The sequence below is a fragment of the Trachurus japonicus genome, chromosome 10 (assembly GCF_045865225.1).
Source record: "Trachurus japonicus isolate A0001 chromosome 10, Traja_1.0".
Taxonomy (NCBI): domain Eukaryota; kingdom Metazoa; phylum Chordata; class Actinopteri; order Carangiformes; family Carangidae; genus Trachurus; species Trachurus japonicus.
This window is the reverse complement of record NC_140916.1, coordinates 7,867,964-7,894,299: the sequence shown is the minus strand read 5'-3', so window position 1 is coordinate 7,894,299 and position 26,336 is coordinate 7,867,964. Positions and strand designations below refer to the sequence as shown.

General features: G+C 39.7%; 2 protein-coding genes across 2 annotated transcripts; one reads left to right on the top strand and one right to left on the bottom strand.

Annotated features, from left to right (window-relative positions):
- The first annotated feature begins 1,198 nt into the window (after window positions 1-1,198).
- Window positions 1,199-9,690, top strand: ppid (peptidylprolyl isomerase D). Its single transcript, XM_085789084.1, has 10 exons — window positions 1,199-1,414; window positions 2,633-2,773; window positions 3,665-3,771; window positions 4,468-4,656; window positions 4,888-5,010; window positions 5,500-5,606; window positions 7,062-7,203; window positions 7,599-7,685; window positions 7,980-8,022; window positions 9,118-9,690. The coding sequence occupies exons 1-10, from the start codon at window positions 1,330-1,332 to the stop codon at window positions 9,204-9,206; spliced, it is 1,113 nt and encodes a 370-aa protein (XP_085645210.1). The 5' UTR covers window positions 1,199-1,329; the 3' UTR covers window positions 9,207-9,690.
- Window positions 9,621-25,155, bottom strand: etfdh (electron transfer flavoprotein dehydrogenase). Its single transcript, XM_085789083.1, has 13 exons — window positions 24,954-25,155; window positions 24,083-24,241; window positions 23,161-23,390; window positions 22,761-22,842; window positions 22,060-22,178; window positions 21,479-21,556; window positions 20,836-20,982; window positions 20,304-20,444; window positions 18,946-19,089; window positions 17,088-17,256; window positions 14,397-14,579; window positions 13,341-13,562; window positions 9,621-10,450 (listed from the first exon to the last, which is right to left on the bottom strand). The coding sequence occupies exons 1-13, from the start codon at window positions 24,982-24,984 to the stop codon at window positions 10,287-10,289; spliced, it is 1,869 nt and encodes a 622-aa protein (XP_085645209.1). The 5' UTR covers window positions 24,985-25,155; the 3' UTR covers window positions 9,621-10,286.
- Between the last annotated feature and the right edge of the window lie 1,181 nt (window positions 25,156-26,336).

The following is a 26,336-nucleotide window of genomic DNA, read 5'->3' as shown; positions in this document are numbered from 1 at the left end:
CCACTTATATCAGCTGTAGATAACTGCACAGATTTTTCATTACAAGAGAAACAACTTTTTCAAACTACTAATTTCATAAGTAAGCCAAACAGACAGCAATTTCCGGGGATTAGCTACAATTTGACAGCAATGCCGACGCCGTCACTGTAGAAGGCTGCCCTCAATCTGACAGCCACCTGGAGGCATGTGGTTCAATTTTGTTGAGACAGAATACACACACACACACACTTTGGACAACAAAATCTAGGCTATTTAAGGGGTTTCACAACAGTGTTATGCTATAATGTGATGTTGTCAATTTAATAGCCTATCTCTGCTCTGTAGGCCTATCTATATTAGGCCACTGGGGAAAACCACAAACCACAACTATAACAGCTATCTTGCAACAGCTAAACACAACGTTATGAAGTGCTACCTTATTGGCTGGAGTATGCAAAAAAATATTTTTCCTTTCTGGCTATTTAATCCATTAATCAATTTTTACAATTGATTTTGATTACTATTTCACACTATGCTGTTTTATTTACACTTCATTCATACTAAAACTGGCAAATGTGTCTTGTGAAAAGATATTATCCTGGAATGACAGACAATTGATGTGTAGCCTATATTATGTGTGCCTCTTCCTTTTTGTATTGTGCATCAAGTCTCCCATTGTTGTTGTTGTTTTGTTTTACTGAAAAAAAAACAGGAATATAAACAATATACAGTGAACGGCATACAGAACAGAAAGTATGAGCCAGTGGTAAACTACTTTAATAAAAAGGTTGGCCTTTTGATGTGTTGAAGAATTAGTAAGTAACTTCAAATAATGCTCCATGTCTTTTCAGAAAACAACAAAACAAGGGGATTTCTTAAATGTAGCCTACTATTATGAATAAAGAACTTTATGGCAAAAAAAAAAAAAAAAAATGGAAACCAAAGACAAAATTTTCCCAGAGTAAAATAAAGTCTCTGGTGGGCTAATCAGTGATAAACCTGCTGAGTTCTGCCCATATAAATAGATGAACAACTGTTTCCGGATGTGAGTTACAAAAAGAACAATTCGTGTGTTTTTTTTGTTTTTTTTTGTTCTTGTTTTTTTTTTCTGCATATAAAGTTTAGCAGGATAATATGTGTGTACCTTAACCTTAATCATAATCTCAAAATGTCAAAAACTGAAAATAAAATCACAGAAGAATAACAAGTACATAACTGGTGGGATTTTATTTTGAAGACTTCCGGTCGGAAACGGTTGAGTCCGTTCTTCTTCACCCGCCCCAGTGCACCGGCCGGGGTTTTTGGCTAGCTGAAACAAGTGTCTTACATCGCCTTGTCCTTAAAAAAAAAATGTCTCACCCAACACCGTCCGAAAAGCCTTCAAACCCTGAAAACCCCCGTGTCTTCTTCGATGTAGACGTCGACGGTGAAAGAGGTCGGGACATTTTTTAATTTAATATCTGTTAACGGCTCTCTGTGGCCAGTTTAACCGTTAGCCCATGTTAGCTTAGCATCGCCCTGATCGCTTCCAGAGACTTCTGGATATGGATTAATTCACTAAACTGCCAGAAAATTGTTAATAACTTAAAAATGCGCCACTTTTTTTTAATGGCATATGGATATCTGTATTTGTTATAGTGAGACTAATGTTTGTAACGTATTTTCCTTGAATGTGAGAGGTGTTGTAGTTAGAGAGCTCGCCCCTTGTCTTGTGAATGTATGAACCACGTGTGGTTGTTTTGTCTTGTCAGATTTGTAAATGTAGCTGTTTCCTAACCTTTCCTTTCTCATACGACTGTGATGTAGTTGCAAGTTTTTTTGTGATTTAGTTTGCATGATCTATTGATCGTTACACTAACTGTTGCTGTTACCATGTCACTCTGTCTTGCTAAGGCCTATTCTGCAGACCGCAGATTTGACATTGTTAGGTTGTATGTAATGCTTCTTGAATACCCCCATGTCCTGCTACACGTGTAGACGTTTAAATGTAGTGAAGATACATTTAGATTCATCAGATTATCAATGATAGGAAAAACGTGATTTTTTTTTTCTTCCTGTTTTTATTATTTGGGCACAGACAGATGAAGATTCAGGCACACACTGAGATCCTCTATCTGTTGATTCAATAAAAACAGTAAAAATGAGTTTGAAATGTTGTGAATCATAATAAGCTATGGCATTTATCTGCAGATCTCAACCCTATGGGAGAATCTGGGACCGACAGATAGTGTTCTCTATTATTTAATCAAATAGAATAAATTTGCAACCAAAAAAGAGATTTGAGAGCAAAAGAGAATAGGTGACAATCAAAAAAAAAATTGGAGTGAAACAGAATAGGTTGCAATTGCAAAAAAAATGTTTTGAGAGCATACTTCCTCAACTTCAATTGAAACAAAAATTTGTAAGTAAAAATGTATGATCATTTTGCTTATTAATCAGTCCTCTCTACTTGCAAGTTAAAAAGCTGTTCTGGTAGCGTGTGGTGGCTCACGGAGGCGCTCTATGTTGGGGTTTCCTTTAGTGTTTCACACCATGTATCTGTGATGACTTGGTCCCGATTGTTCTCAGGGAGCCGTTACTGTTAGTGTGGCCAAGTTAGTGTGTCTGTACTAAACTCGCACAGTATTTACACTGTAATGTTTTCTGTCCACAGCTGGCCGAGTAGTCTTTGAGCTTTTTGCCGATATCGTCCCCAAGACTGCTGAAAACTTCCGGGCCCTCTGCACTGGAGAGAAAGGCACTGGCAAATCAACCGGGAAACCACTGCACTTCAAAGGATGCCTGTTCCACAGAAGTAAATAGACCTCACATCTGCATAAAATGTGACATTTCAGTTCAGAGGGGCACCTTGACCTTTTAGTTTACACACATGAACTAGCCTAATACCAGTGTAGAAGAAGCTGAAAGGACATCCAGGGCACCCACTGAGCCATTTGGAGAATGGGTAACTTCTTTGATCCCGAGCTTCCTTGTAAAATACATTTATGAAAGGTGTGTGTGTGTGTAACAAAACTCTGTATCAGACAGGTAGTTAACATTATAAAATAAAAAGTCTACCCACTAATACAATTTTCCAGTAGCCATGCAAAAACACATTACTTAAAGCAGAAGTAAGTGATATATTTGTGTTAATATAAGTCTTAAATAGTTATATCTTCCGACAGCAATCACTTACGTAGAGTGTTTGGACTGAAACACGGGTCTGTCAGTCACTCTGCTCTGCTCTGAGCCGAAGAGAAAACATTTATCGTATCCTACAGTTTTTATCCAATGAGGAGAGAGAACGGCATGCAGGGCTGTGTGTGCAGCCAAGGAACGCCGTGAATGTGGCGACGTAGGGACGAGGACTGTTATGGTGCGTTCAAGGAAACTCGTATTTTTCCGACCGTGAAGTGGTACCAGTTCAATCTGGTACGAGTTCACCGGTCGGAAGTTACGAGTGGCCGTTATAGTGACTTTCACCGGTAAAACAGGTCGGAGAAACACGAGTGGGTTGCCTGGAACGCTACAAAGTCGTAAGTTGTGACTTGAAGCTGTAATTTACGATTTCAAAAGCCTGCCTGGAACGCAGCATTAGCGAAAACGACCGGACCACTTACTTCTGCTTTAAAATGCAACATAAGCAGATTTAAATAGACTGAGGCACTGCTGAAATATAATTTGACTGTCAATTTGTTTGTGTCAGTCATCAAGAAGTTCATGATCCAAGGAGGAGACTTCTCCAACCACAATGGCACCGGTGGAGAGAGCATCTACGGGGAGAAGTTTGAGGATGAAAACTTCCACTACCAGGTAAAACTACTCTATCAACTTAACCTTTTCAGATTCAGGAGAGTTTCTGGGGTTTCTTCATCCATAATTCGTTGTATGCAGTTGTTATTCTATGAATTGGGAAGAGTAAGGGACTCCTCATCTAAAAATAAAACTCATTAATTTGGTACGGCATTCAAGGCATATTACCTCAGAAGGTGCTGTTGGTTAATTTTTTAAAATTTTTTGGAAAGCGAAGTGTTTTCACACTACATTTCCCATGAGCCTCTGCGGGCATGGTGAAATTCTTGGACCGGCGCAAGACGAACGAAAGCGTAAATATTTACCAAGAATGTTTTCATTGATCAAAAATGAAAGTCGGAGGTTCGAAGACAATTGGATACCATCGTAGTTCCGACCATAAATGGCGATTCATAATTCGAAAGTAGGAAATGCTGGGCGAGCCGACCACTAATAATAAAAACAACAAAACGATAATTAATCGAAAATGGACCCATTAACAAGTGTGGGTAACGTAGATTCATCAACATTAATATGATACTTTTTTTTTTTTATAACCACTCCTCCTTGTCCCTTTAACTGGAATTTTTGTTGAATAAGCCATACATTTCCCCATTCCTTCTTGTGTGAAATTGATCTGTCTTTTCTTCACCATGGTGGTGGTAACTCTGCTTCAGCATTTCTCTGCTGTAATTATTTATTTTCCTCTCCATGCAGCATGACAAAGTGGGTCTGCTAAGCATGGCCAACGCCGGGCCGAACACCAACGGTTCACAATTCTTCATCACTACCGTCCCCACGCCGCACTTAGATGGGAAGCATGTCGTCTTTGGACAAGTGTTGAAAGGGATGGGGGTTGTCAAAATGCTGGAGACGATTGACACCAATGAAGATAACCCTGTGAAGGTAATTATATCCATCTCTATCTGTGTGTGTACAGATGAACTCCGATATAAATTTGGTAATATTGGTTGGTTTGTTTTGTGTTCAGGTGTTGGCTCATTTGATATTTTCGTTATGTTTAAACTCTTTCACAGTAAATTTTAAATCTGGGTTGAATCATGATTATGTTTTAGAAAGTAATTGAATGTCCCTGAGAGTTTGCAGCATTTTTCTTTAAACAACTTTTCCTTGCAGCCGTGTACCATCGGAGACTGCGGTGAGCATAAGGACGGCGACAGCTGGGGTGTCGCACAAGCTGATGAATCAGGGGACACCCACCCAGACTTCCCCGAGGACTCCGACGTCGACTTTAAAGATGTAAGTGTCAGTGCCGTCTTTGATCTTCAAGGACACGGGTGAACTTTAACAGATAGCATCGGCCGCTCCGCAGGCCTGACTTACAGGGCCACTCTGGCATTTGGGGGAAAGTGAATGTTTGTCAGATGAGAGGATCAATATAAATTTCAATATCAAGATCCAGGACATGTGTAGCATAGCAAACACCGGAAGCCGAGGAACAGGGTCACTAAACAAACTCGAGGGCTTGTCCCCAAACGAGGGATGATGGATCGCTACAAACATTTTGGATGTGCTCAGTTTCGATTTTGCCTTGAAATAAAGTTGTCCAGACAGTCTGGCTGGACCGATATCTCTGTTGTCACACCTGTGTCTGCATTCTGAACAAAACGCTGGTCATGACCAATAGAAAATGATGCCCAAACCCACAACAAAAAGATCAAACATCAGCAATGATTTCCAGCTAAAGGGAACGAAATTGAAGTTTCCTTTTTGTGCTTTCACTTTCAGGTCGATAAAGTTCTGTCTGTGGCCGAGGACGTGAAGAATATTGGAAACAACCTTTTTAAGAATCAGGACTGGAAAGCTGCTGTCAACAAATACAGCAAAGCCCTCAGGTAAAGCACAATTACTTTCAGTCTCAATCACAGTGAAAATAAATCTCTAACACATTTCAATGGCCAGGGTATCTCTGTGAGTTTTAAACAATGTTAGAAATCCTATGAGGAGACCAAAACCAACAGCATATTTGTTGATCATCCCCTGATCATCTGTTGCTCTTGGCTTAAAAACAGTTAGATCATTTTGAAGACATGAATGAGTCACACTTGCAAAGATTAAAAAAAGGATGAAATTGTTCTCTAAAAGAGAAACACAAGATTTGTCTCAATGTTCAATCAAACAGTCGTAAGTGCAACAGTGTGGCTCATTCATGTGTTTCTAATCGTTTATAGACAACAGTGGAGTCAGTGTGGAGCGTTATCTTCTTAAAACTGAAATTGGAAGCCAGACTTGTATCCACTGCCAGTTCTGTTGAATGATACATGGCTCTGGGGGAAAAAAGCCACATTCACCCCCCCTTTGAAAATTAGGAGAAAGAAGAGACTGGAGTAAACAATGCAGCAATCACTTTGTGACAGATTGTTGTTCAGTGAGTATGTCTGTGAATATTGATCGTGCTGCTTATATACAGCATGGCAGGTGACTGTCACCAACTTTAAAGGGCATTTCCAGTCGTTATCAATGTTTACCTCAGATATCAGGTCACCTATGACCAGTCCATTTGATACCATCCATACTCCCAACTGCAGCGTGTGGCTGTTTATATTCGTTTTTGTTCAAGAAGCTATCTAATATCCCTCCTGTTGTCCTTCTGGGTCAAATTGACTCAATATGTTCACTTCCTCCATCCTTCCTTCTTTCCTTCCTTTCTCCCTTCCTTCTTTCCACAATCCCTTTTCCTTTGCTTCTTTCCTTCCTTCCTTCCTTCCTTCCTCTTTTGATCCAGTTGATCTGGTCTGTTCCTTCCCTCCATCTTTCTTTCCTTCCCTTTCCCTACAATTTAATTCAATCAAAAATTGGACTTACCGCAGCTTCCGCATTGTTCCTTTCCGGGTCAGAGAACACAACAGCAGAGGGACTATGAGGCGTTTGTTGTTCACTTTAGTTGTAAAGCGAATTTCAAAATTTAAATGATGGTCAAAAGGACTTGCGACCACAGAACTATTTTAAATAAGCCCAGAGCCCATTAATGAACATTGAAAAAACAATAGATTCTTGAACAAAAACTAATATAAACGCCCACACGCTGCAGTTGGGAGTATGGATGGTATGAAATAAACTGATCATAGGTGACCTGATGATATATGAGGTAAACATTGATTACGACTGGAAATGCCCTTTAACATAGTCCAAAGTAGCCTATAGAGATTCAGGCACAATACTAGAATCCTTTTATCCTCCCACTGCAGTGTCCCCTGGTCTCAGTTCAGCTCTAACAGTGCGCAACACCATCTTTCCGGTGTCATATATCAGTGGTGTCACCAACAAGGAGTCTGATTTAACTCCTGCAGGTACTTGGAGGTGAGTGGAGATCTGCTGGAGGAGGCGGCGCAGCAGAAACTGGAGCCCACAGCCGTCAGCTGCTTCCTCAACACAGCAGCCTGCAAGCTGAAGATGCAGATGTGGCAGGATGCCCTGGACAGCTGCACTGAGGTAACATGGGCCAGGGCTTAACTTTTAAATTAAACACACATTAGGTTTACAGCTCAAATACAGCTCAGGATTCCCCTGCTAAGAATTCACGGCTTTTCAGTCGTAGATGAGAAGATCAATATCACTCACTTAGGGATGTAAATATGACACTACACGGCCAGTAGCCGGTTAGCTTAGCATAAAGAGGTGAAACAACTAGCCTTGCTCCAAAGATAACCCAATCCTCCCAAAGCAATAACGGAGCAGGGATTTCTTGGAGTCTTGTCATAACAGATGTTGAAAAGCAGCCAGTGGATATTAAACTGGATGAGCACATTTCTGATTTACTGCTGCTATACAATCAATCCAGTTCTTTGAATTTAATTTCTGATGTGAATTTCTTTTGTGTCTCACAGGCTCTGGAGCTGGACCAGGCCAACACTAAAGCGCTTTTCCGCAGGGCCCAGGCCTGGCAGGGCATGAAGGAATACAGCAAAGCCATGGTAACATCCACAACAGCTCCATAGTCTCTAAAGTAGCTTTAAAGAAGTTCAACTTAGACTGATGTGTCCTCGTCTGTATAAATGGACGATGTTCTGGGCTCATAGAGTATTAGAAGCTGGTGTTTAAACTGGATGAATTAGTTTGATTCAGTGGTATAATTGCAAAACAACCATTGTGTGCAGTAGTTAGGCAGATGACAGGAAGCAGTTAACTCCTCTAACATTTCTTGTTAAGATGAGGCTGAATCATTGAATCTGATGGAGACATTGTTTTCTGTGCTTCTCACTTGACAGACTGATCTGAAGAAAGCTCAGGAAAAAGCTCCAGAGGACAAAGGTGAGAAACTTTTATCTTTGACATTTCTTCAGCTTCTGCACGGAGCCTGCCTTTCCATGACTTCATACCTTGCCAAGAATGCAGAATGATTTCCACATGTGCACATTTAGTTGAACATTTCATGCACATTCGCACAATGGCTACTGACGTTTTAGTGCAGAGGAGCCAAGTGTAATCAGAGGTGAGGTTTTATAAGGAGGCAACCTAATCCACGAGTGGATATTTAATATAAGATCTAGAACAACTTAGATAAAGAAAATGGAAACTGCATCAGGGTATTATTAGAATTGAAACAGTTCCTTGACTTTGACTTTAATGGATGAAAGAAAAGATTTTACAAACTTAAGCCTTTGTTCCAACCCTGAGAAGGTTATTCAGTTGTATTCTGTCTAATATATTCAGATTCATTGGCAAAACATTGTTCAGAAATGATTAATTCAGTGTCAGGTAAACACAAAGACCTTAATAAATGTTTATTTGAGAAAACAAGGTGCCAAATCTATTCATATGCTGAGAGCATGTGTTATTTAATATTAGACTGAGATCCAGTGAGATAAAAGAACAATCAGTTGACACACCAAGCATGTTATTAGCTGTAATTTCCAAACCATAAGCCTCGTCTTCTTGTTTTTTGGATTAAGTCTAGTCATATTATTGTTGTGGATATAGAAGCCTCTGATCCTGAGCTTTTACTCCACCTGCTCCGTCTGTTTCAGCAAAGAGTTTAGACATGTTACATCCTCCCAATAAGTAAAACCTGAAGTGCACTCTTAAATCTGGAGCTCGTCTCTGCTTTTTCACTGTTGCTGTGCTCTTTTGATATTTTAAGCTGCAGTTTATTGGCTGCTGGCGAACAGATAAGAGCCATCAGTGTGCTTCATGCTCTCCCTGTGCCTTCAGGAGTAAGCTGTCTTTAAAGTGAAATTGACAGTGTGCAGAAAGACGGGCAAACTGTGACAAAGCGGATGCATGGGGGGACTGAAAACAATGTTTAAATCTTTTAGCATTCAAGGGGAAATAGTTTCCAGTTTTGATTCTTCTTGTTGAATTTGGTTTTCGACAGACTAAGTGAAAGTGGTTTCTTATCATTGACAGCTATCATCAACGAGATGAAGAGAGTTCAACTGAAGGTCCAGGAGGAGAAGGAGAAAGAGAAGAAAATCTATGCCAAAATGTTTGCGTGAAGATCTCACATGATGATGCAATGAATTGTTCATATCGTTGATCAATATTTGAAGTTATCTCTAAAAAAAAAAAAGGGGAAGCTGCACTTAACACAGATCACGGGTCTGTAACCAGGTACAGTATTTTCAGTTAACAGGCTCTTTCCGGTCGGCACATTTCTCACCGTCTGTGTTCTTATTAGGGAATAACTGTTGTACCTTTCGAGCTGTCACCATTTTGACAAGCGTGCTCACTGTAATGAATAGTTTCAACGTTCGTTTTGACACGTGCCTGACTCTGCTGCTCTGAAAATCTGGGTTCACACTTGGCACCAGTCTTTGTTCTGGGGTTTTGAAGCAGTTTAGCAAAAAAAAAAAAAACTTCTGTTGCATCGTTTCACAAAAGGCATTTTTGACACGGCATCCTCGGCCACATAAAGTACACCCATTTGTTTTTATTTATGTTTGTTTTTTACAAAGGTCAATAAATCAAAAAAGGACAGCAGTCAAGTGTTCTTTATTCATTATTACTGTGATATTATATTATCAACGATATTATGTACAATACTGTGTGGATCAAAATATACCTGCAATAATGCTAAAATAAACCTTAATTTAAGAAGAGTTTGTTCGTTTGTTCCATTACTGAGCTGAAGGAACTACTATATACCATTACACAGTTCAAGTATATCTATTAGAAAAGCCACTTTGCATGTGAACAGTTTGAAATGCCCATAATGTGAATGTGATAAAAACTGAATGCAAAAACTACAAAACTGCTGATTTTGATTTGTTTTCTTTTTTTTAAATGGTCCTGTATCAATGGGTTTCATAATCCGCGAGCCACATTGAAACGCAAGTGCCGCACTGTATAATTTAAGAATTAATTTCTATGACACAATGCAGTTCTCTTTCGAAAATCTTAACAGCTTAGAGATTTATTATTGTTTTTTGCATCCTCAAAAACAGCTACAGGTTATATTCAGTTCCCTACTTAGTTAGGCACATTACGAGTACTGTAACCCTGAATGTCTTTGTACTTCACGGTCATTTCTCAAGACAAAAGGTTGAAAAAAAAAAACAAACACAAAAGTATGAGGTTCACATTCCATTGTAGGCCGGTCCTCCGCCGCCTTCAGGAACAACCCAGTTGATATTTTGGCTCGGGTCCTTGATATCACAGGTCTTACAGTGGACACAGTTCTGAGCGTTTATCTGCAATCTCATCCCATCTCCTGTTTCCACGGGAACGTACTCGTACACACCTGGGGGGAGGTTGTTGGAGAGAGAAAGGGAAACTTGTCAGAAAACATGTACCAAGGAAAAAACGATGTGGGGACAAAAGGAAAGCTTAGTATTAGAGATGGGAAAAAAAATAAACACAGCAGTGCATCTTTATAGGCTCTTCGCTGTCTAACAGGTCAGGGACACAGGTGAGTAAATACATGAACACATATGACACAGACATGCATTCATCTAAAGCCACATCACTACAGCCTCGGTGCACTCAGGGACCTTCCAGGTTTTTCAACAACTGGAGCAGCACAACACGAGCTGCTGTTTGTTTAACAGACTTCAGGGACGTTCAACTGAAGTGTGGTCAAATTAATACTGTAATTCTCACCTTTACAGACTGTTTGGCCACAGAAAGTTATGTTCTCCATTCACATACAGATGTTAATACTGGAGCACAGAACTATTTGTTTTTGCTCCCTGTAGTGAAATGACACTTGTAGGTTTTATTTGGCAACAAATGCAACTCCTGTCACATCAGCAACAGATCAATAAGCTTTAGACACATCTGAGACTTGTGTGTGTGTGGTTTTTTTTTAAACTCGTTATGGTTTTAACAAGCACTTGATGTTTTTGAGATGAAACGTGGACTTCACTACTGCCAACCATCACATGAAAGATAGACAAGTGGATTGTTTCTCTGACTCTTTTGAACAGACACATTAAGACTTGATCACAGGTAAACCAGCACAAATCCAACTGGCCTGTGAACGTAAATATTCAGCCTCAAAAAACGCAGTTTTAAGCTGCTGGAGCCTGACAATAGGATGCAATCTGCAGGTACAAACATATCTAGCTACCTATAAACACTGGGGTATATTTGGCTGCTCAGTTAATTAATTTAGCATGAACTTCAAGACAATTGCACAAACGTGATTAAAAATTAAAAATCTTTGTGCACAGCTCACTAAAATGTCACAGCACAGGTTGAGACGACGCAGCAGCAACAATGGCAGCTTAATGAGTTTTGCCTGCAATACAAATTCTAGTTGATGTACCATAAAAGACAGGTTCATAAGGGCGGGAATGAGAAACAGTGAGGCTGTTCCAGCTGATACAAGTACCTGCTGCTTTTGAACGGTCTGTACCGTTTCAATCGCTTCCCTGCTTTATTCTAAGCCCCCACCCCCCTACCCCCTTTGTCACGGCTCGTCTCTGAGGGCTACAAAGCGGTCGGCTGTTTCAATGCATTTGGACTGTGTCCGCATTAGCACGGCCATCAATAAGTCTCAAAGTTTCCAGAGAATTCAAAGAGCTCCAGTGTCTGAGACTGAATAAAGAGTTCAGCTTTTCAATCAACTGCTTCACTGGAAATGAGATAAACACAGCAAATAACTTCAGACGGCAAAGCCAACACACACATGCACAAACACATTCTTATCCTGTTGATAAAAAAAAAAGATGAATCGTCCATTTGTTGCATGAAAAATGTTGGTTTTAAGCCAAACAATCAAAGTTTTTGTGTATAAAAGTTTTCTTTGTACACACAAATTACTGAGGTGGAATTTTTTTTACTCTGCTCAGAAATACAAAAGGTGATGTAATGTTTTTTGTTCCTCACTTCCCGACTCTGACTTTGCTGTTATTTGGAGATTTTAAAGAAAGTGTGTCGTTGGCCAAGAGCAGCATTTTAGGTGCTTTTAAAACTCATCTCCAGATCAAACTGTGCTAATCTCTGCCTCGAATGAGGACAGCACCTGAAACATCTGTTGGAAATCATCTAAAAAGACAACTTTTGATGATTTATGATTTTGTCTCAGTTTATTTGAAACAGTTTGGTTTGACAAAAGATGAGTCACCAACCTCTGGGGAGCTGTGACATTTCCCTTTTTTTTTTTCTTACAAACCAAACATTTAATTGGAAAAATAATTGGCAATAAAAAGCTGTTATTGTTGATTTCAGTCCTTCTTTAGTATGAGCACAGGAAGGCGAATTTCAGTTTCAGGAACCACTACACTCAACATAAACACTCAATTATACCACAGGGACTAAGGCATTTTTCATTACCAATTAATCTGATAAGTTGTTTGGCCAGTAGCAACAGTTTTCAAAGTGTGGCGTTCACCTCCCTGTGAGGTGGAGAAAAACATTTTTGGAGGTACGATCTACATCTATTTCTGTTTATGGTGTGTGTCTCTGCATCGATAACCTGTAGTTTGCACATCATGGGGCTCCATCTCGCACCTGGCAAAAGCAGCACCAGGCACAAAGCAAAGTGTCAGATCGACGCAGTTGTCATTTTCCCGTCCAGTGCCTACATTATTTAAGTAGCGCCCTGGTCTGTGGTAAGTGGTAAAGTGTTGCACTGTTATTTCAAGGATGAATTATCAAAGGGAGTAACAGGCGGATGCACACAGGACACAGACTGTTAGTCACACACAGGCAAAGAAAGATGTTTGACTCTGCAGAGAAATGTCTTTTCTTACTACTTTGGTAAAGCACCTAAATGTGTCCACACATCACTGAGTCTCATATAGATCCTCTTAGAAATATGTCTTGTGATTTGTGATGTCAGTTCCAATGTAATAAGGAGGACAATTCAGGTTTATAGTTGGCGAGCTGTTGGGTATTTTTGCCTTGATAACTTGATTTTAAACGTTAACCAACTGTCAAAATCGTAGCAGATTAATTTTCTGTCCTCCAGGAACAATACTTGATTTGCAGAAATGTTCCACAAAATTGCAGGGTCTCACCTCTCATGCCTTGTAAACATGGATCATATGAAGTCGCAGGTTGTACATTCAGAGCACTGAGTCATATTGTGTGAGCCCGATGCCACAAAAGAGAGGAAAAAAAAGAAAAGAAGAAGAACGACTTATCTCCGCTCTGACAGACACATTCAGAGGCTGTGCTGTTTTTACCTGCAGGGCAGAAGCGCTGCTCGGGTCCGTCGTATATGGCCAAGTTCCTGTCGACCGGGACGCTGTCGTCCTTCAGGGTCAAGTGCGGGGGCTGGTCCCCCTCGTGATTGGTGCCGCTCAGCGCCACAGAGGAGAGCAGGTCAAAGCTTAATTTGCCGTCTGGCTTGGGATACTCGATCGGTGTACAATCTTTAGCCGGTTTCAGCTGGTGTGCATCAAGGCCTGACAGACAGATAGAGTGCAGACGGTTACGAAATGTTGATTTTCTCTGCACAGATAAGACGACCTCATAACTCACCTGCAGAGAACCCACCGGCGCTCTGCAGCATGGCTAAACAAAGGAAAAATCTATAGTGCCCCACCTCCTATGTAATATGCTTTCCACATTCAGCTGAGGGTTTGGACCCTTTACTGGCTACAGCTAGAGCTATTTAAAGGGACAACGGGTAGTTTCTATTTGGTTATAAAAAAAGTCTCACGTTAATGTGGATGAATCTACACTACCCACACTTGTTAATGGGCCCATTTTCGATAAATATATCGTTTTGTCTCTATCGTTATTTTATTATTAGTGGTGGCGGAAATGCTGGTCGAGCCGACCAGCTTTCTTTACTTTCGGTTTTGTGGCGAGTCATGAGAATAATGCCGCCGAATCGCCGTTTATGGTTGGAACTACGACGGTATGTGATCGTCTTTGAACCTCTGACTTTAATTATTGATGAATGAAAACATGAGTCTGTCTTGCGCCGGTCAAAGAATTTCACGGTGCGCGCGGAGGCTCATAAATGTAGTGTGAAAACGCTTCGCTTTTCCAAAACTCCTCATTGTCCCTTTAACTTTTATTCTGTTTGCAAATACATAGCTGTTTTTTTCTTTTGTTAGAATCTACAATATAAGAAGGTGGAATCACAAAGAGCTTTTACAATTGCACATCACCCAATCCTTCAATCTCATGTTACTCTTTGTGTTTAAAATGGGCTCTTTTAAAGCCGTTTATTTTTCATTTTTTATTTTTTAATTTCCAGCGATGAATCCATTCTGTTGAATGATACTCACCGCAGTGTTTAAGTGTCCATGGCTCTTTCCCTCTGAAGACCCAGTAGAAAATCCCAGTGTAGACCATGCCACCGTACAGGCCAAAGTAATTGTGGAACGACGGCCTGATGTTTCTCACTGCGTGCAGCTCTTTCCACACCCAAGAGTTCTTCAAGGTGTCGGCGTACTCGGACACATGGAGTCCTGGGATGACAAAGAAAACTCATATTTTACTCTGCTGTTGTCAAGTTGAATATATCCATCCCTGCCTCACTGGGTAAATTTTTTCTTTTTTAAATTTAAATAGATTTCTTCTTTTTTTTTAATTAACATTTTTTTATTGAATCCACATATCAATATTTAACATTTCACATATACAATTTTCAAACAGTATACAACAAATTCTCCGCCAGGGAGCAGAGACATATATAAACATACATTCTCAAAGAAAGTTACCGTAGAGTAAATCTGAAGAAATAAAAGAAACACTTTTTCACTCCTGTCCTTATTTTCACATCTCTCTAACATCGTCCCTTATCTCCCATTGGAGGGTAAACAACATAATAAACATATGAACAATGAACAAATTTGTAGCCTGAACCAAGGGGATCCGTAATCTACCATACACATTGTCCTTACTGTACAAAGTCTGTTCTCAATGGAGACACAAAATTAACCCAGTTTTCCCAATAATTTTTAAAAGTCTCTGTTTTTAGTCTAGTTGAGAAAGTCAGCTTCTCCATTCTATAAATATTGAGCATTACCTCAACCCATTCCTCCATTCTTGGTACCTCAGTTTTAAGCCATTTTCTGGTGATGGCTTTTTTAGCTGCCACCAGCATTATTCGAAATATGTATTTTTCTCCTGACCTTGTAATCTCCTGGTTCTCTTTTCCCAAATATAAAACTTCAAATGTAAATGGAATTTTCACTTTCAAAATTTTTTCCATACTCTTATGTAACTCCTGCCAATAAGGGAGAATACAGGGGCATCCCCAAAAGATATGAAAATGACTGGCTTTATTCTCCCCACAAAGTCTCCAGCATCGTGTATCTCTAGACTTCTGTTGTGCTGGTGTAATAAAATATCTGACAATGTTCTTCCAGCCATATTCTCTCCATGAAAGGGAGCATGTTGTTTTCCACTGTCCTTCATTTACCAACCCCCATTCCTCCTCTGATAACATCCTCCCCGCCTCTTTTCCCCACTTTTCCTTTATATATGTTGTATTATTGCCCTTTAATCTTTCGATTTCTTTATATAATTTTGCGATTAATTTCTTGCCCTGGTCTGAGTCATAAGCCGAAATGAATAATTTAATAATACCAGACTCAAGTTCATCCAAATTGAACTTTCTTATATTTTGCTCCATATAATGCCGCATTTGTAAATATCTGTATAAATCCTGATTGTCCAATCCGTATTGATTTTTTAAGTCCTGAAAGCTTTTAATGATCTTCTTTTTAAAAAGCTCCCAAAATATTTTTGGTCCCACTTCCCATCTACTGAATCTACTATCTATTGTATTTGGTGTGAAGTCTGAATCATGTGCGATCCATCGCAGTACCTTGCTCTGCTCAATCAGATTGTTCTTTGATATAATCTCAAACCATATATTTAAGGATAACCCCAGCCAAGGGTTCAACTCCTCTTGAAGATGCTCCCTCAGTTTTTTATCATGTATTATTGCTTGTATTGGAACATGTGCATTTGATGTGAGACATTCAATGTCCTTCCATCTCGCACTGTAGGCAGGATTGGATAAATACCACAAGGTTTTTAACTGTGCAGCCTGATAGTAGCTTTTAAGACATGGTAGGGCTAGTCCCCCTTTATCTCTAGGCAGTTGGAGAGTTTTAAATCTTATTCGGGGTCTTGTCCCCCGCCAAATGTATCTTGAGATGAATTTGTCCCATTCTATAAAATCTTTGTCTGTTACTTCTACTGGTAGGGTTTGGAATACATATAGTAACCTTGGAAGTACATTCATTTTAACAACTTCCACTCTTGAGATCAAACTAGTGAAGGGAATTAAATTCCACCTTTCCATATCAGATTTGATTTTTGATATTAATGCATCATAATTTAAAGATTTCAATTGAGACAAATCTTGTGGCAGGTTCACTCCCAAGTACTTCCAATTTAAATAGATTTCAATGCATTTCCAGGTGTGGAGGTTACATTTAAGGTACATTTAGAGTTTAGAGATTTCCATTGTGATGTTTTATATTTTCCCATGTAATTCTGTCATGTTTTAAGCAGCACAAATATGTATTGAAATGATCTGTCATTATTTTACTTTGCTGTGTAAAACTTCAAATTATTGTAATACTATTTGTTCACTAAGCATTTGTCAATACCAAGACTTTATGAACAGTAATCATGTCACTGTCGCTGGTGTTCATCCAGAGTTTCTCACAGCAAACACCAATACACCACCAATGCTAGTGTAAAGTTTTCTCCTTTTGCTGTAAAAACGGATATTTAGAGTTTATTGCCTGACGCTGCACAGCCGACACATGCTGCTACCTGACAGCTCTGTTTATGGTTATGTAACTTGCGATTATGTTGAAATATTTTTCAATGTATTTCCCCCGTTCAGTGAGATTTTTGAATGAATTTGCTTTTAAGAGTGGAACTGAAGTAAAAATGAAATGCAACTTTTTACAGCTGCTCCGATAATGATTATTAATGGCTCTTAAATTCTGCACCTGTCGTCTCTGAATCCAGGCTCTCAGCGGTGACTTTGGGGAAAATGGCCTCAGCAGCCAGCATGCCGCTCTTCATTGCCGTGTGGGTGCCTTTGATCTTTGGGACGTTCATGAAACCGGGGCTGCAGCCAATCAGAAGCCCTCCAGGGAAAGTCAGCTTCGGGACACACTGGAGAGGACGAGGAGAGAGTTTGAGCTCAATTACAACTTTCTTGCGTTCTACTTTCTGAGATCTTAAACTTCAAGAACATGACAGCTGCTCAGTGTACTGTATCCTGAGTAAATACACTCACTGTATTGCGCTTTATTAGGAACACGATACTTCCCAACACTTCCTTTGCTCTCAAAACAGTCTCAATGCTTCTCTTTGTGCCGTTGCACAAGATGTTGGGAACTTTTCTTTTAAGATTCTGCTCCATGTTGACATGATTGCGTCACAATCTATTTCTGCAGATTGGTCCTGCTGAGCTGCATGTTTGTTTGTTTTTCACACCATTCTCAGTAAAAACTCTTGAGACTGTTTTGTGCGTTAAAATCCCAGGAGATCGGCAGTTTTAGAAAATACTTAAACCAGGCCATCCAGAACCAACAATGCCACCAAGGTCAAAGTTACAGTAGTTCTGATGTCTGATGTGAACATTGATTGACTCCTGACCCGTACCTGCATGAGTAATTGTAATGCACTGCTTGTACACGATTGGTTGGCTAGATAATTGCATGTACAAACTTGGCCGTTATGTGGATAGGTCAACATTTATCAATAAACCTATAAATTACGGTGTGAATACACAAGCAGAATGTGCTGTATATTTGAAATAAAAAAACATTTTGTGCATCTGTGTTTGTCAAGAGTTGACATTTTGTTGAAATGAAAGAGCTGTGTATTTATATCTAGACATCAGTTTTCTGCCACTTATCTCAGTCAAGTCACAGTGGCAGCAGGTTAGCAACAACACCCAGCTCCTTCTGAAGGATCCTGAGGTGATCCTAGACCAGATGGTTTGATATAATCCCTCCACTGTGCTCTAGGTCTTCTACAGAGTCTCCTACCAGTTGGACATGTCTGGAAAACCTTGGCTTTCAGCAGATGCCCCCACTTACTCATCTGACTTTTTCATGTCAGTACTCTTTAACTACAACTTATTTACTTAAATAAATACATGTGCTGTTAATTAGACAAATGTATCAACTATTATGCAGGTTTGGCTAATTATCAAAATAATAATAATCTGCTTCCTTTGTTCTAACTGTGAAACTTGTCACCAGGTAACATCTGGTCTATAGATGAAATGACAAACATCCCCCATCTGTGATTAGGTTTCTTTCCTTTAATTATATTCCAATCTGTGATTTTTTTTATGTCTAGTAGTGACTTTGCATATAAAACATTATCTATCCCTTTGTTAAGAGTTTCAGAAGACATTTAAAGCCTCACAAGCATATTGGGTGAACAATAAAAAGACCAAAACACAGTCATGTATCAATAGTAGTGAAAAGATTTAGATCAGCTGAGTTTGTAGACAAAGTAGGATGTTATATTTTAGATTCTGCCGACAGCTCCACTTTAATATGAAAGAAGGAATAAATTTAAGCAACTGAGTTGGGAAAAACTTAACAGAACCATGCCCTGCGGTCTTGTCTGTAGTTCACAAACATAAACTGGGAGTACGTCTTTTTTCTTATTTCCCTGAAGACAGAGACCCACTCACACTCAATCTTGTCACTTTTAGATTAGGTCAGCTTTATGGCACTAAAAGACTCAAGGGTTTTTATCTTGTAGAACAAAAGTTAAAAATATAAAAAGTTTGACAATCACGCTTTATGCCCGAACTGTCCTTCTACTTCACATTGATAATACCTGTATTCCTCCTTCGTTCAGGGCCCTGGCGCCATATGCAATCCTGTGTCCTCCCTCCAGAGTGGGCGCTACAAACGGATGGTGTTTCCAGCGCTGGAACTCTCTGAAGGGGCTCAGATAAGGGTTGGTGTAGTCCAGCCCGACCTGGAGCGTGAAATGATTTGCTGCTTTAAATTTAAATCATTTCATTTTGTTACAGTTTCTTTTTCTTTTGTTTGTTGAAGTCACAAAAAACATTTGTTTTATATAAAAACTAGTTAATGATTAGCCTATGAAAGCTTTGAGTGTGTAGGGTGTGCAAAAACCCTGAAACACCTCATTTGAATACTCCGACTGCTTTTATCAGTGTCTTTAATATCTTTTCATAGGGATCAGTGCTCACGGTAAATGTCAGAACAAACAGCCAACTAGGTCTCTGTGGTCCTCTGAGGTCGTCCTTTCACAAGTTAAAGGTCTAAGGGAGCGTGTAACCAATGTAATAAGTGAAAAACTGCAACGACTTCTCTGTGCTTTTTGTCTGACTAGACAAGTAAAGCTTTGGTCAGGGAGGTGGAACCTGCCAGAAATTCACAGCAGTGACTCTGTGGGGTGCTATTCAATGTTGTGGTTCCACAGTTAGACCTTATACATTCTATGGTTTAGTACTACAAAAAAATTAAATCCAGTCTGAACACAAACTGTAGCTCATCATCTGGTTAATTATACATATGGCCAAATAATGGCAGTGACATAACATGGGGATGTTTCTTATAACAGGAAGTGGAGAGAGTCTGTGCTGAATAAATCAATAAAGTAAACAATACAGACTGGACAGAGTACACACAGTCTGTGCCTAAAATCTGGGATTTACTTCATAGCAAAACAACCAAAAACCCACAATCAGGACAGAGCTGATGCTGTCAATGTGCTGTACATCAATTAGGGCTGACCCAAAAAAATTGAAGCTTTGTTCGTTGCCATGGTAATCGATCATGAAAGTCTGTGATCGATTTTTTCCCCCCCTCCTTTTTCCCTTTTTGACACCGGTTCTCATTGGCAATTGTTACATTAAAATGAGTAGGCTACTTGGCATCCTGGAAACCTGCCTATGCAGTGTTTGTTTGCCATTACTTTCATTATTTCCGCTCGCGGTTCGCAGTTATTTGTCTTCCCAGACAAATAACTAAGTCCAGTTGCTTTCGATTTAACCTCCTTTGAGACATTACTGGATGTTCTTTACTCACAAAGCCAAATAAACAAACTGTTCATGACCTCACATTCTATACAATACAGTAAGATTAAGCCTTTAGTTAGTTACTGCATGAATGCTATTCAACTGTTACTTTTCCCTTTATAAAACTGAATGCAAAGTCTCTCACCACAAAGCCCAAGGCCACTAGTGGTTCTCCTTCATTCAGGTGATATAGGAAGGATCCCCCGTAAGTGTTCCTGTTCAGGGGCCAGCCCACAGAGTGCTCCACTCGGCCCGGCCTCCACTTCTTCTCATCAATCGTCCACAGCTGACACAAACAAAGAGGGAAGGACGGAGAAAATTGATTAACTTTCATCATTTCTATGTCTTTCAGATCCAAGCTGACCATGTCTGGCCTTGAAATGAAAAGACAAGTTATGTTTCCATCAAAGTAAAAAAAAAAAAAGACGGTTTTAACAAGAGGCAGCAGGTGGTTGCATTTCTATTTCATACCGTGAACCTGAAATTTAGGCCAGATGGTGAATTCAGCGCAGAAAGAACATCCACTTTTTATCAGATTCCTCAAAATGGATATGACTCAATAAGAATAATCAGATAAAGCAGATTAGAGGGGGGGGGGGGGTTAAGTAGGCCAAGAACAGAGCAGCAGCAGAGTTTCATCCAGCATTAGCTTGATGTAGGTGGTGCATGTTATCTACCTCCTTGAGGCCGATGGCATAGGTCTGGGGTTCACAGTTCTCCCGCAGGTTGAACTGCTTGTAAAGCTGCTTGGCCAGGTGACCATGACAGCCCTCGCCGAACAACGTGACTTTGGCGTGCAGCTCCATTCCCCTCTCAAAAACATCCTGAAGCAAGAGAGAAACAGGAGGACAAACACATATTTCTTGGATGAGAAGCAACTGCGTGTAATTTTGAGAATTATTTGTCCAATTGCTTTCTGTGCATAGGACAACAAAACGTGGTAGAAAAACAACAATTTTCCTTCTATGCCAGTTTCAGACTATTTTGTCTGACAAAGCCGGCCAGGGAAGAAGAATGAGGTAACAACAGAGTAGTCTTGTGTTTTGAGGACACAGAGTTCACTGTCTTTTTCCTTCACCTGGCCTGCCTGGTGTTTTAGTGTCAAGGTGAGATGAGGTTTCCCAGACGGGGCATTGGTTGTCATCAACTATGATAAACTGTATAAAGTAAAATGATCAACTGCCTTGTCAAACACTTATTTTTAGTCTTCCTTAGTCAGAACCTGGCATTAAACCTGAAGGAGCAGAAGAGACTTTTTTTCTGAATGAAAAAGCACTGAAAATAATAAACTATACTAAAGTACTTTTTACTGCACAGTACCTTTGGCGAGCCATCCTTGGCCACGCCCACATCATTGGTGGCAATTCCTTTTACACTTCCATCTTCATGAAACAAAACCTTGTCAAAAGCAAAACAGATAAAAGGTTCAAATTAATTTGATGGGACTATGAACATTTTTTATTACAATCAAGTAAAGCTAAAAGGGGCACTGTACATCTGATTAGCATGGTACATCAACATTTCCACTGATAGAAAGGCAAAACTATCTGATCAGCCATAAATGACAGATCCAATGCATCGTTTAGGCTGTTAAAGTAAAAGTTATTGTGGTCTTTTTGGATGATTTTTTGGATCATACAACTCAGAACTTGTTCTCAGAAATGTCAAGTTTGCTCTCCACTTTTGAGTGGAATGAGGCCAAACTAAACAACTTTAATTAAATAGAGAGTATACAACACTACAAACAACAACAACAAAAATCAGGCAGGTTTCACTGACTAATGATCTCCACAACAAAAGCCGAAACAATGGCTGCACCAACTGTAGAACATTTTCAGAGATAAAGGCGAGGGGAGAAAAGGGAAAAATATGCGGTACATCAAAGAAATTCAATGACTAACCTCAGCTGCAGCATAACCAGGATACAGCTCCACTCCCAGCTCCTCAGCTTGCTCACCCAGCCAGCGAACAAAGTTCCCCAGCCTCACAATGTAGTTACCATGGTTATTCATGGGCAGACCTGCATACATAGAAATCAATGCATTGAGGTCAGAACAAACCAAAATACAGATTGAGAGGTTATGTATGGGGCAGCATTTTCCCTTTGAAAATAAAACATAAATACATCTGTAGCTGAATTGGCTCTTATGCACAGCTCCACTACTTCCTGAACTTACTGTAATGCTGCTCCTTTGTTTCCCGTCTTACATTATTGGATAGACTGATTAATCCAGGTGTGTCTGACCATTGTGACTACTCAAACACACCTGGATTTATCAGTTTGTCCAATAATGTAAAATAGGAAACAAAGGAGCAGCATTAAGTTCAGGAAATAGTGGAGCTGTGCATAGAGTGTAAATATTACATTTAAAAGATCAATCAGTAACTTAAACTATCAAGATTACAAATTAAAGTCAAGGTCACGTGCACTGAAGCTAAAATCTCCAGTTCAATCTTAGTTCTTCTGTTAGAAGCCATTTTCCCCCCAAATCTCACTAAAACCATAAATGTGAAAACATACTCTTTGTCTGCTGCAGCAACAGTGAGGCTTAGATAGCATCAGATATCATTATTATTCCAAAAGGATATCATAGGATCTTACCTGGCAACATGGGGACAGGGATTCTGTATTTCTCTGTTAAAATGCTGAACACATCCTCAGTCACTGGAGTGTTGAGAGGTGCCTGAGTTGAAAACACAATGTGTCTCGTTAAGTTTGCCTTCAGAAGGATTTGTGCATATCGATAAATAAATGAAACACCTTTAGATTAAAAGCAACTTTCTAATATAAACTCAAATGCTTATTCATACACATGTGTACAAATGACGATGGATCTATTGTACTGCACAGTACAGTCACAAAATAAAACATATTACACAACATAGAAGAACATGAAGCATCTGCTACAAAAATGCTGTGCTACAGGGAGGAAATCTTTGTTGACAACAGTCTATTCACCAAACTCCAAAATGTTGATGAAATGAAATGCTGAAACACTCACTCCTCGTTCCTTCCAATCAGGAAACAGCTCATTGAGTGCCGAGGGCTCCAGACAGGCTCCTGACAGAGTGTGCGCTCCAATTTGAGATGCCTTCTCCACAAGGCAAACTCGCAGCTCCTTCTCATGTTCGTTAGCAAGCTGCTTCAGACGAATGGCAGCTGACAGCCCGGCAGGGCCCCCACCTACAATCACCACATCTGCCTCATCTGCAAACCTTTCCATTTCGACCCCTGGAAAAGATTTTTATTTAAAAAGGAATAGTAAAGGATAAGTGCACCAGCCTTATCAACCATTTAAGATAGAAGTACTGCATACTCGTACTTCATTTGGCACCACGCAAAACTTAATCCAAAATAGAAAGATGACACTTATTTGGACTTATTTACCGATAACTATCAACATGATAATAATTAGCAATACATGCATTTGCTAAACTGCAAAGGAAAACCTACATTAACTTAAAAATGTTAAATAATGATAGAAACTGGTTCAGATGTTATTAACAAAACACTTTTTCTGCAGTTCTTGGATTTGGGAGCTTGGAACATTTCTGTCGAATCACCTTCTTTTAATTGATGTTGTACAATAATCTATGGGGTGCAATAATACTGTAGATATTACAGGAGGTCATCAAAGGAGAGACAAATGCAGATTATACTTTCTTGTTACCTATAACTGTCAAGATGCACTTTGAACTTTATTGTGCGGACACAGTAATCAAAAACATGAGTGCAGGTGCCTGCACATCAGACACCTGGTTAAGAAGACTGGACTGATAGAAACAGTCCAGTCCCATCGAGGCTGCCCAGAGCATGTCTGGCTTTGGTCAACATCATGATGAGAAAACATCTTGACCACTGGTCCTTACAATAACAATAACAATGCATTCTCCATTGCATCTACACAGTGCAGTGTGTCTTACCTTCCCATCTTGAATCTTTATCCCGAGGATGGATGGTGTAGTGTGTTGTGATGCGGGGTGCTGTTCCTGAAGAGCATGCTCTTCTGTGTAGTGTTGTGTACAGCTGGGGGGCAGCATGCTCTGTCGGTATTGTTTTCAAAGCCCTGATACACCTGTGGGCTGCAAGAGGGAGAACAACCCAGAGTCAAGAAGACCAGTTCATACCGGTGGCAATATAGCTCAAGTGTGCTCATTGGGTTAGTTGGGCCTTTTTAAAAGTTCAATTAAATAACAACAACTTCAACTTGAACACTATAGACAACATATCGCAGCTTGAACCTCTAAAAATATGACACTTCAACACACTAACAGAGGCAAACAAACGTCTATTTCAGTAGCTGAAGTAGGTAACATGTCAAGCAGCTGTCAAGACTATTCATTTGCAGCTGTAGCACCATGCTAACTAGCAGATTTTAATGTGACTGCTGCTAAGCTAAGTTCAAACTCCAAGTTCTGATTGGAGATCCTTTTTTCATCCGAATACATTCAAGTCAATGATAACTGAGTAACGACATCGGTATTTTCCCGAAAAGCTGTAAACAGATCGTATAATCCATGACAAGGACACTGTACAAGTGACCTACATATTAGTTCAACTTTCACCTACATTTTAGCATGATGCTAACACAAATTAGCAAGCTAATTTAGTCTTGTACTAGTGCAGAAAGCAGGCAAATTTAAGTTTATCATAGGGAGACATTAGTCAGCATTTATCGCCTGTAAACAATAACAAAGCAAAGAGACAACACAGCTGGTTAAATTAAGTTAGCAGCTGAGTAACGCCACAGACAAACTCGCAACAGTTTGGCTAACTAGCCATTAGCTCACGTACCTTGACTTGTGTATCTGCCAGCTGGAAACATTATTTGAACTCTCTAAAGTGAACAGCGGTTTGTGTTTGTAAAAGGAGCCGAAGTGAAGCTCAGGTGCCCTCACTTCGTCGCCAGTGTGGAGCTTGTGTAACCCAGCCGCCTCTGCAAACAAATGCTGGACCTTACAAAATACGTCTCATAACACGGACATTGGAGAGCGTCACAACGCTGCGCTGCTGCTGCCGCTGCTACGTCTACGTAACTGTAGATCTCCACACGCCAGCGCGCAGCACAGCTGTGGTAAATCCATACAGTCTGTGGGTAAATCCGAGAAGGTGAAGTTTAGGAATCAGGTGTTGAGTTACAGCGGCCATACGAGGTTACTGGGCCACCGTCCACTGGTGAAAGGGGGCTCGCAGTTTAGTGCATTCTAGGAATTTGACCTTTGAACTTTACTTTATTTTATTTCATTCATTTAGTTTAATTTATGTGTTTTTTTTTTATTTCATTTTATTTTATGAAAAAAAAAAAAGCTTAACCAAATAGGCCTATACATACACAAACACATACAGATTAATGGAGGAAAACGTACTCAAACTGAGCCAGCTGTCCAAATAAATACACAATTTATGTTGACAATCAAAAATAATTTATTAAATGCCCATTAAGGCCTTCTTATATTTCATGAGAGTATGTGTCTTTGGCCTGTGGGAGGAAGCCGGAGTACCCAGAGAGAACCCACACATGCACGGGAGAACATGCAAACTCCACACAAAAGGGCGGCCGGTTCGAACCCAGAAACCTCTTGCTGTGTATAATTAACTTATTATAAAGTAAATTATACTATTTTCCAATGTCAAGAAACTACTGTTAAGTATTTGTGGGAACCATATGAGTTTTTTATGTACCAGTAATGGTTATTCAGTAGTGATGATATTTGATTCTGTGATAGGCAACAGCTCATGTCTTAAAAATTGATTCTGACAGCCTAATACATAATTTAGCCTTTTGTTTCAACTAGCATGGCATTTATTTAAAAACATGGCGAATTCTAAATGACATTTCATAAACATCTGTTAGTGTTAACTTAATGTAGTAGTTTATGAGCAAACTAGAATCTACCTCTTTGTTTACAGTAGGTTAATGTATTGAGGTACCCTACATTGTGAGGCTTAAACTATCAAACTTTATACTTTAAAGTCATAATTCAACATGCAGATTCAAGTCAAGAAAAACAGAAATACATTAACTAACATCAGACATTATTTTATTTTAGGACACAGGTCAATACAACAAATGAACTGATAACAGTTTTCCCATCAATAGTAAATGTAAGCCTGTCGATATTATCAGAATATCTCAAGCAAACAGCTGGCTTCTCTGCCCTTTCGGCATAGTGTATA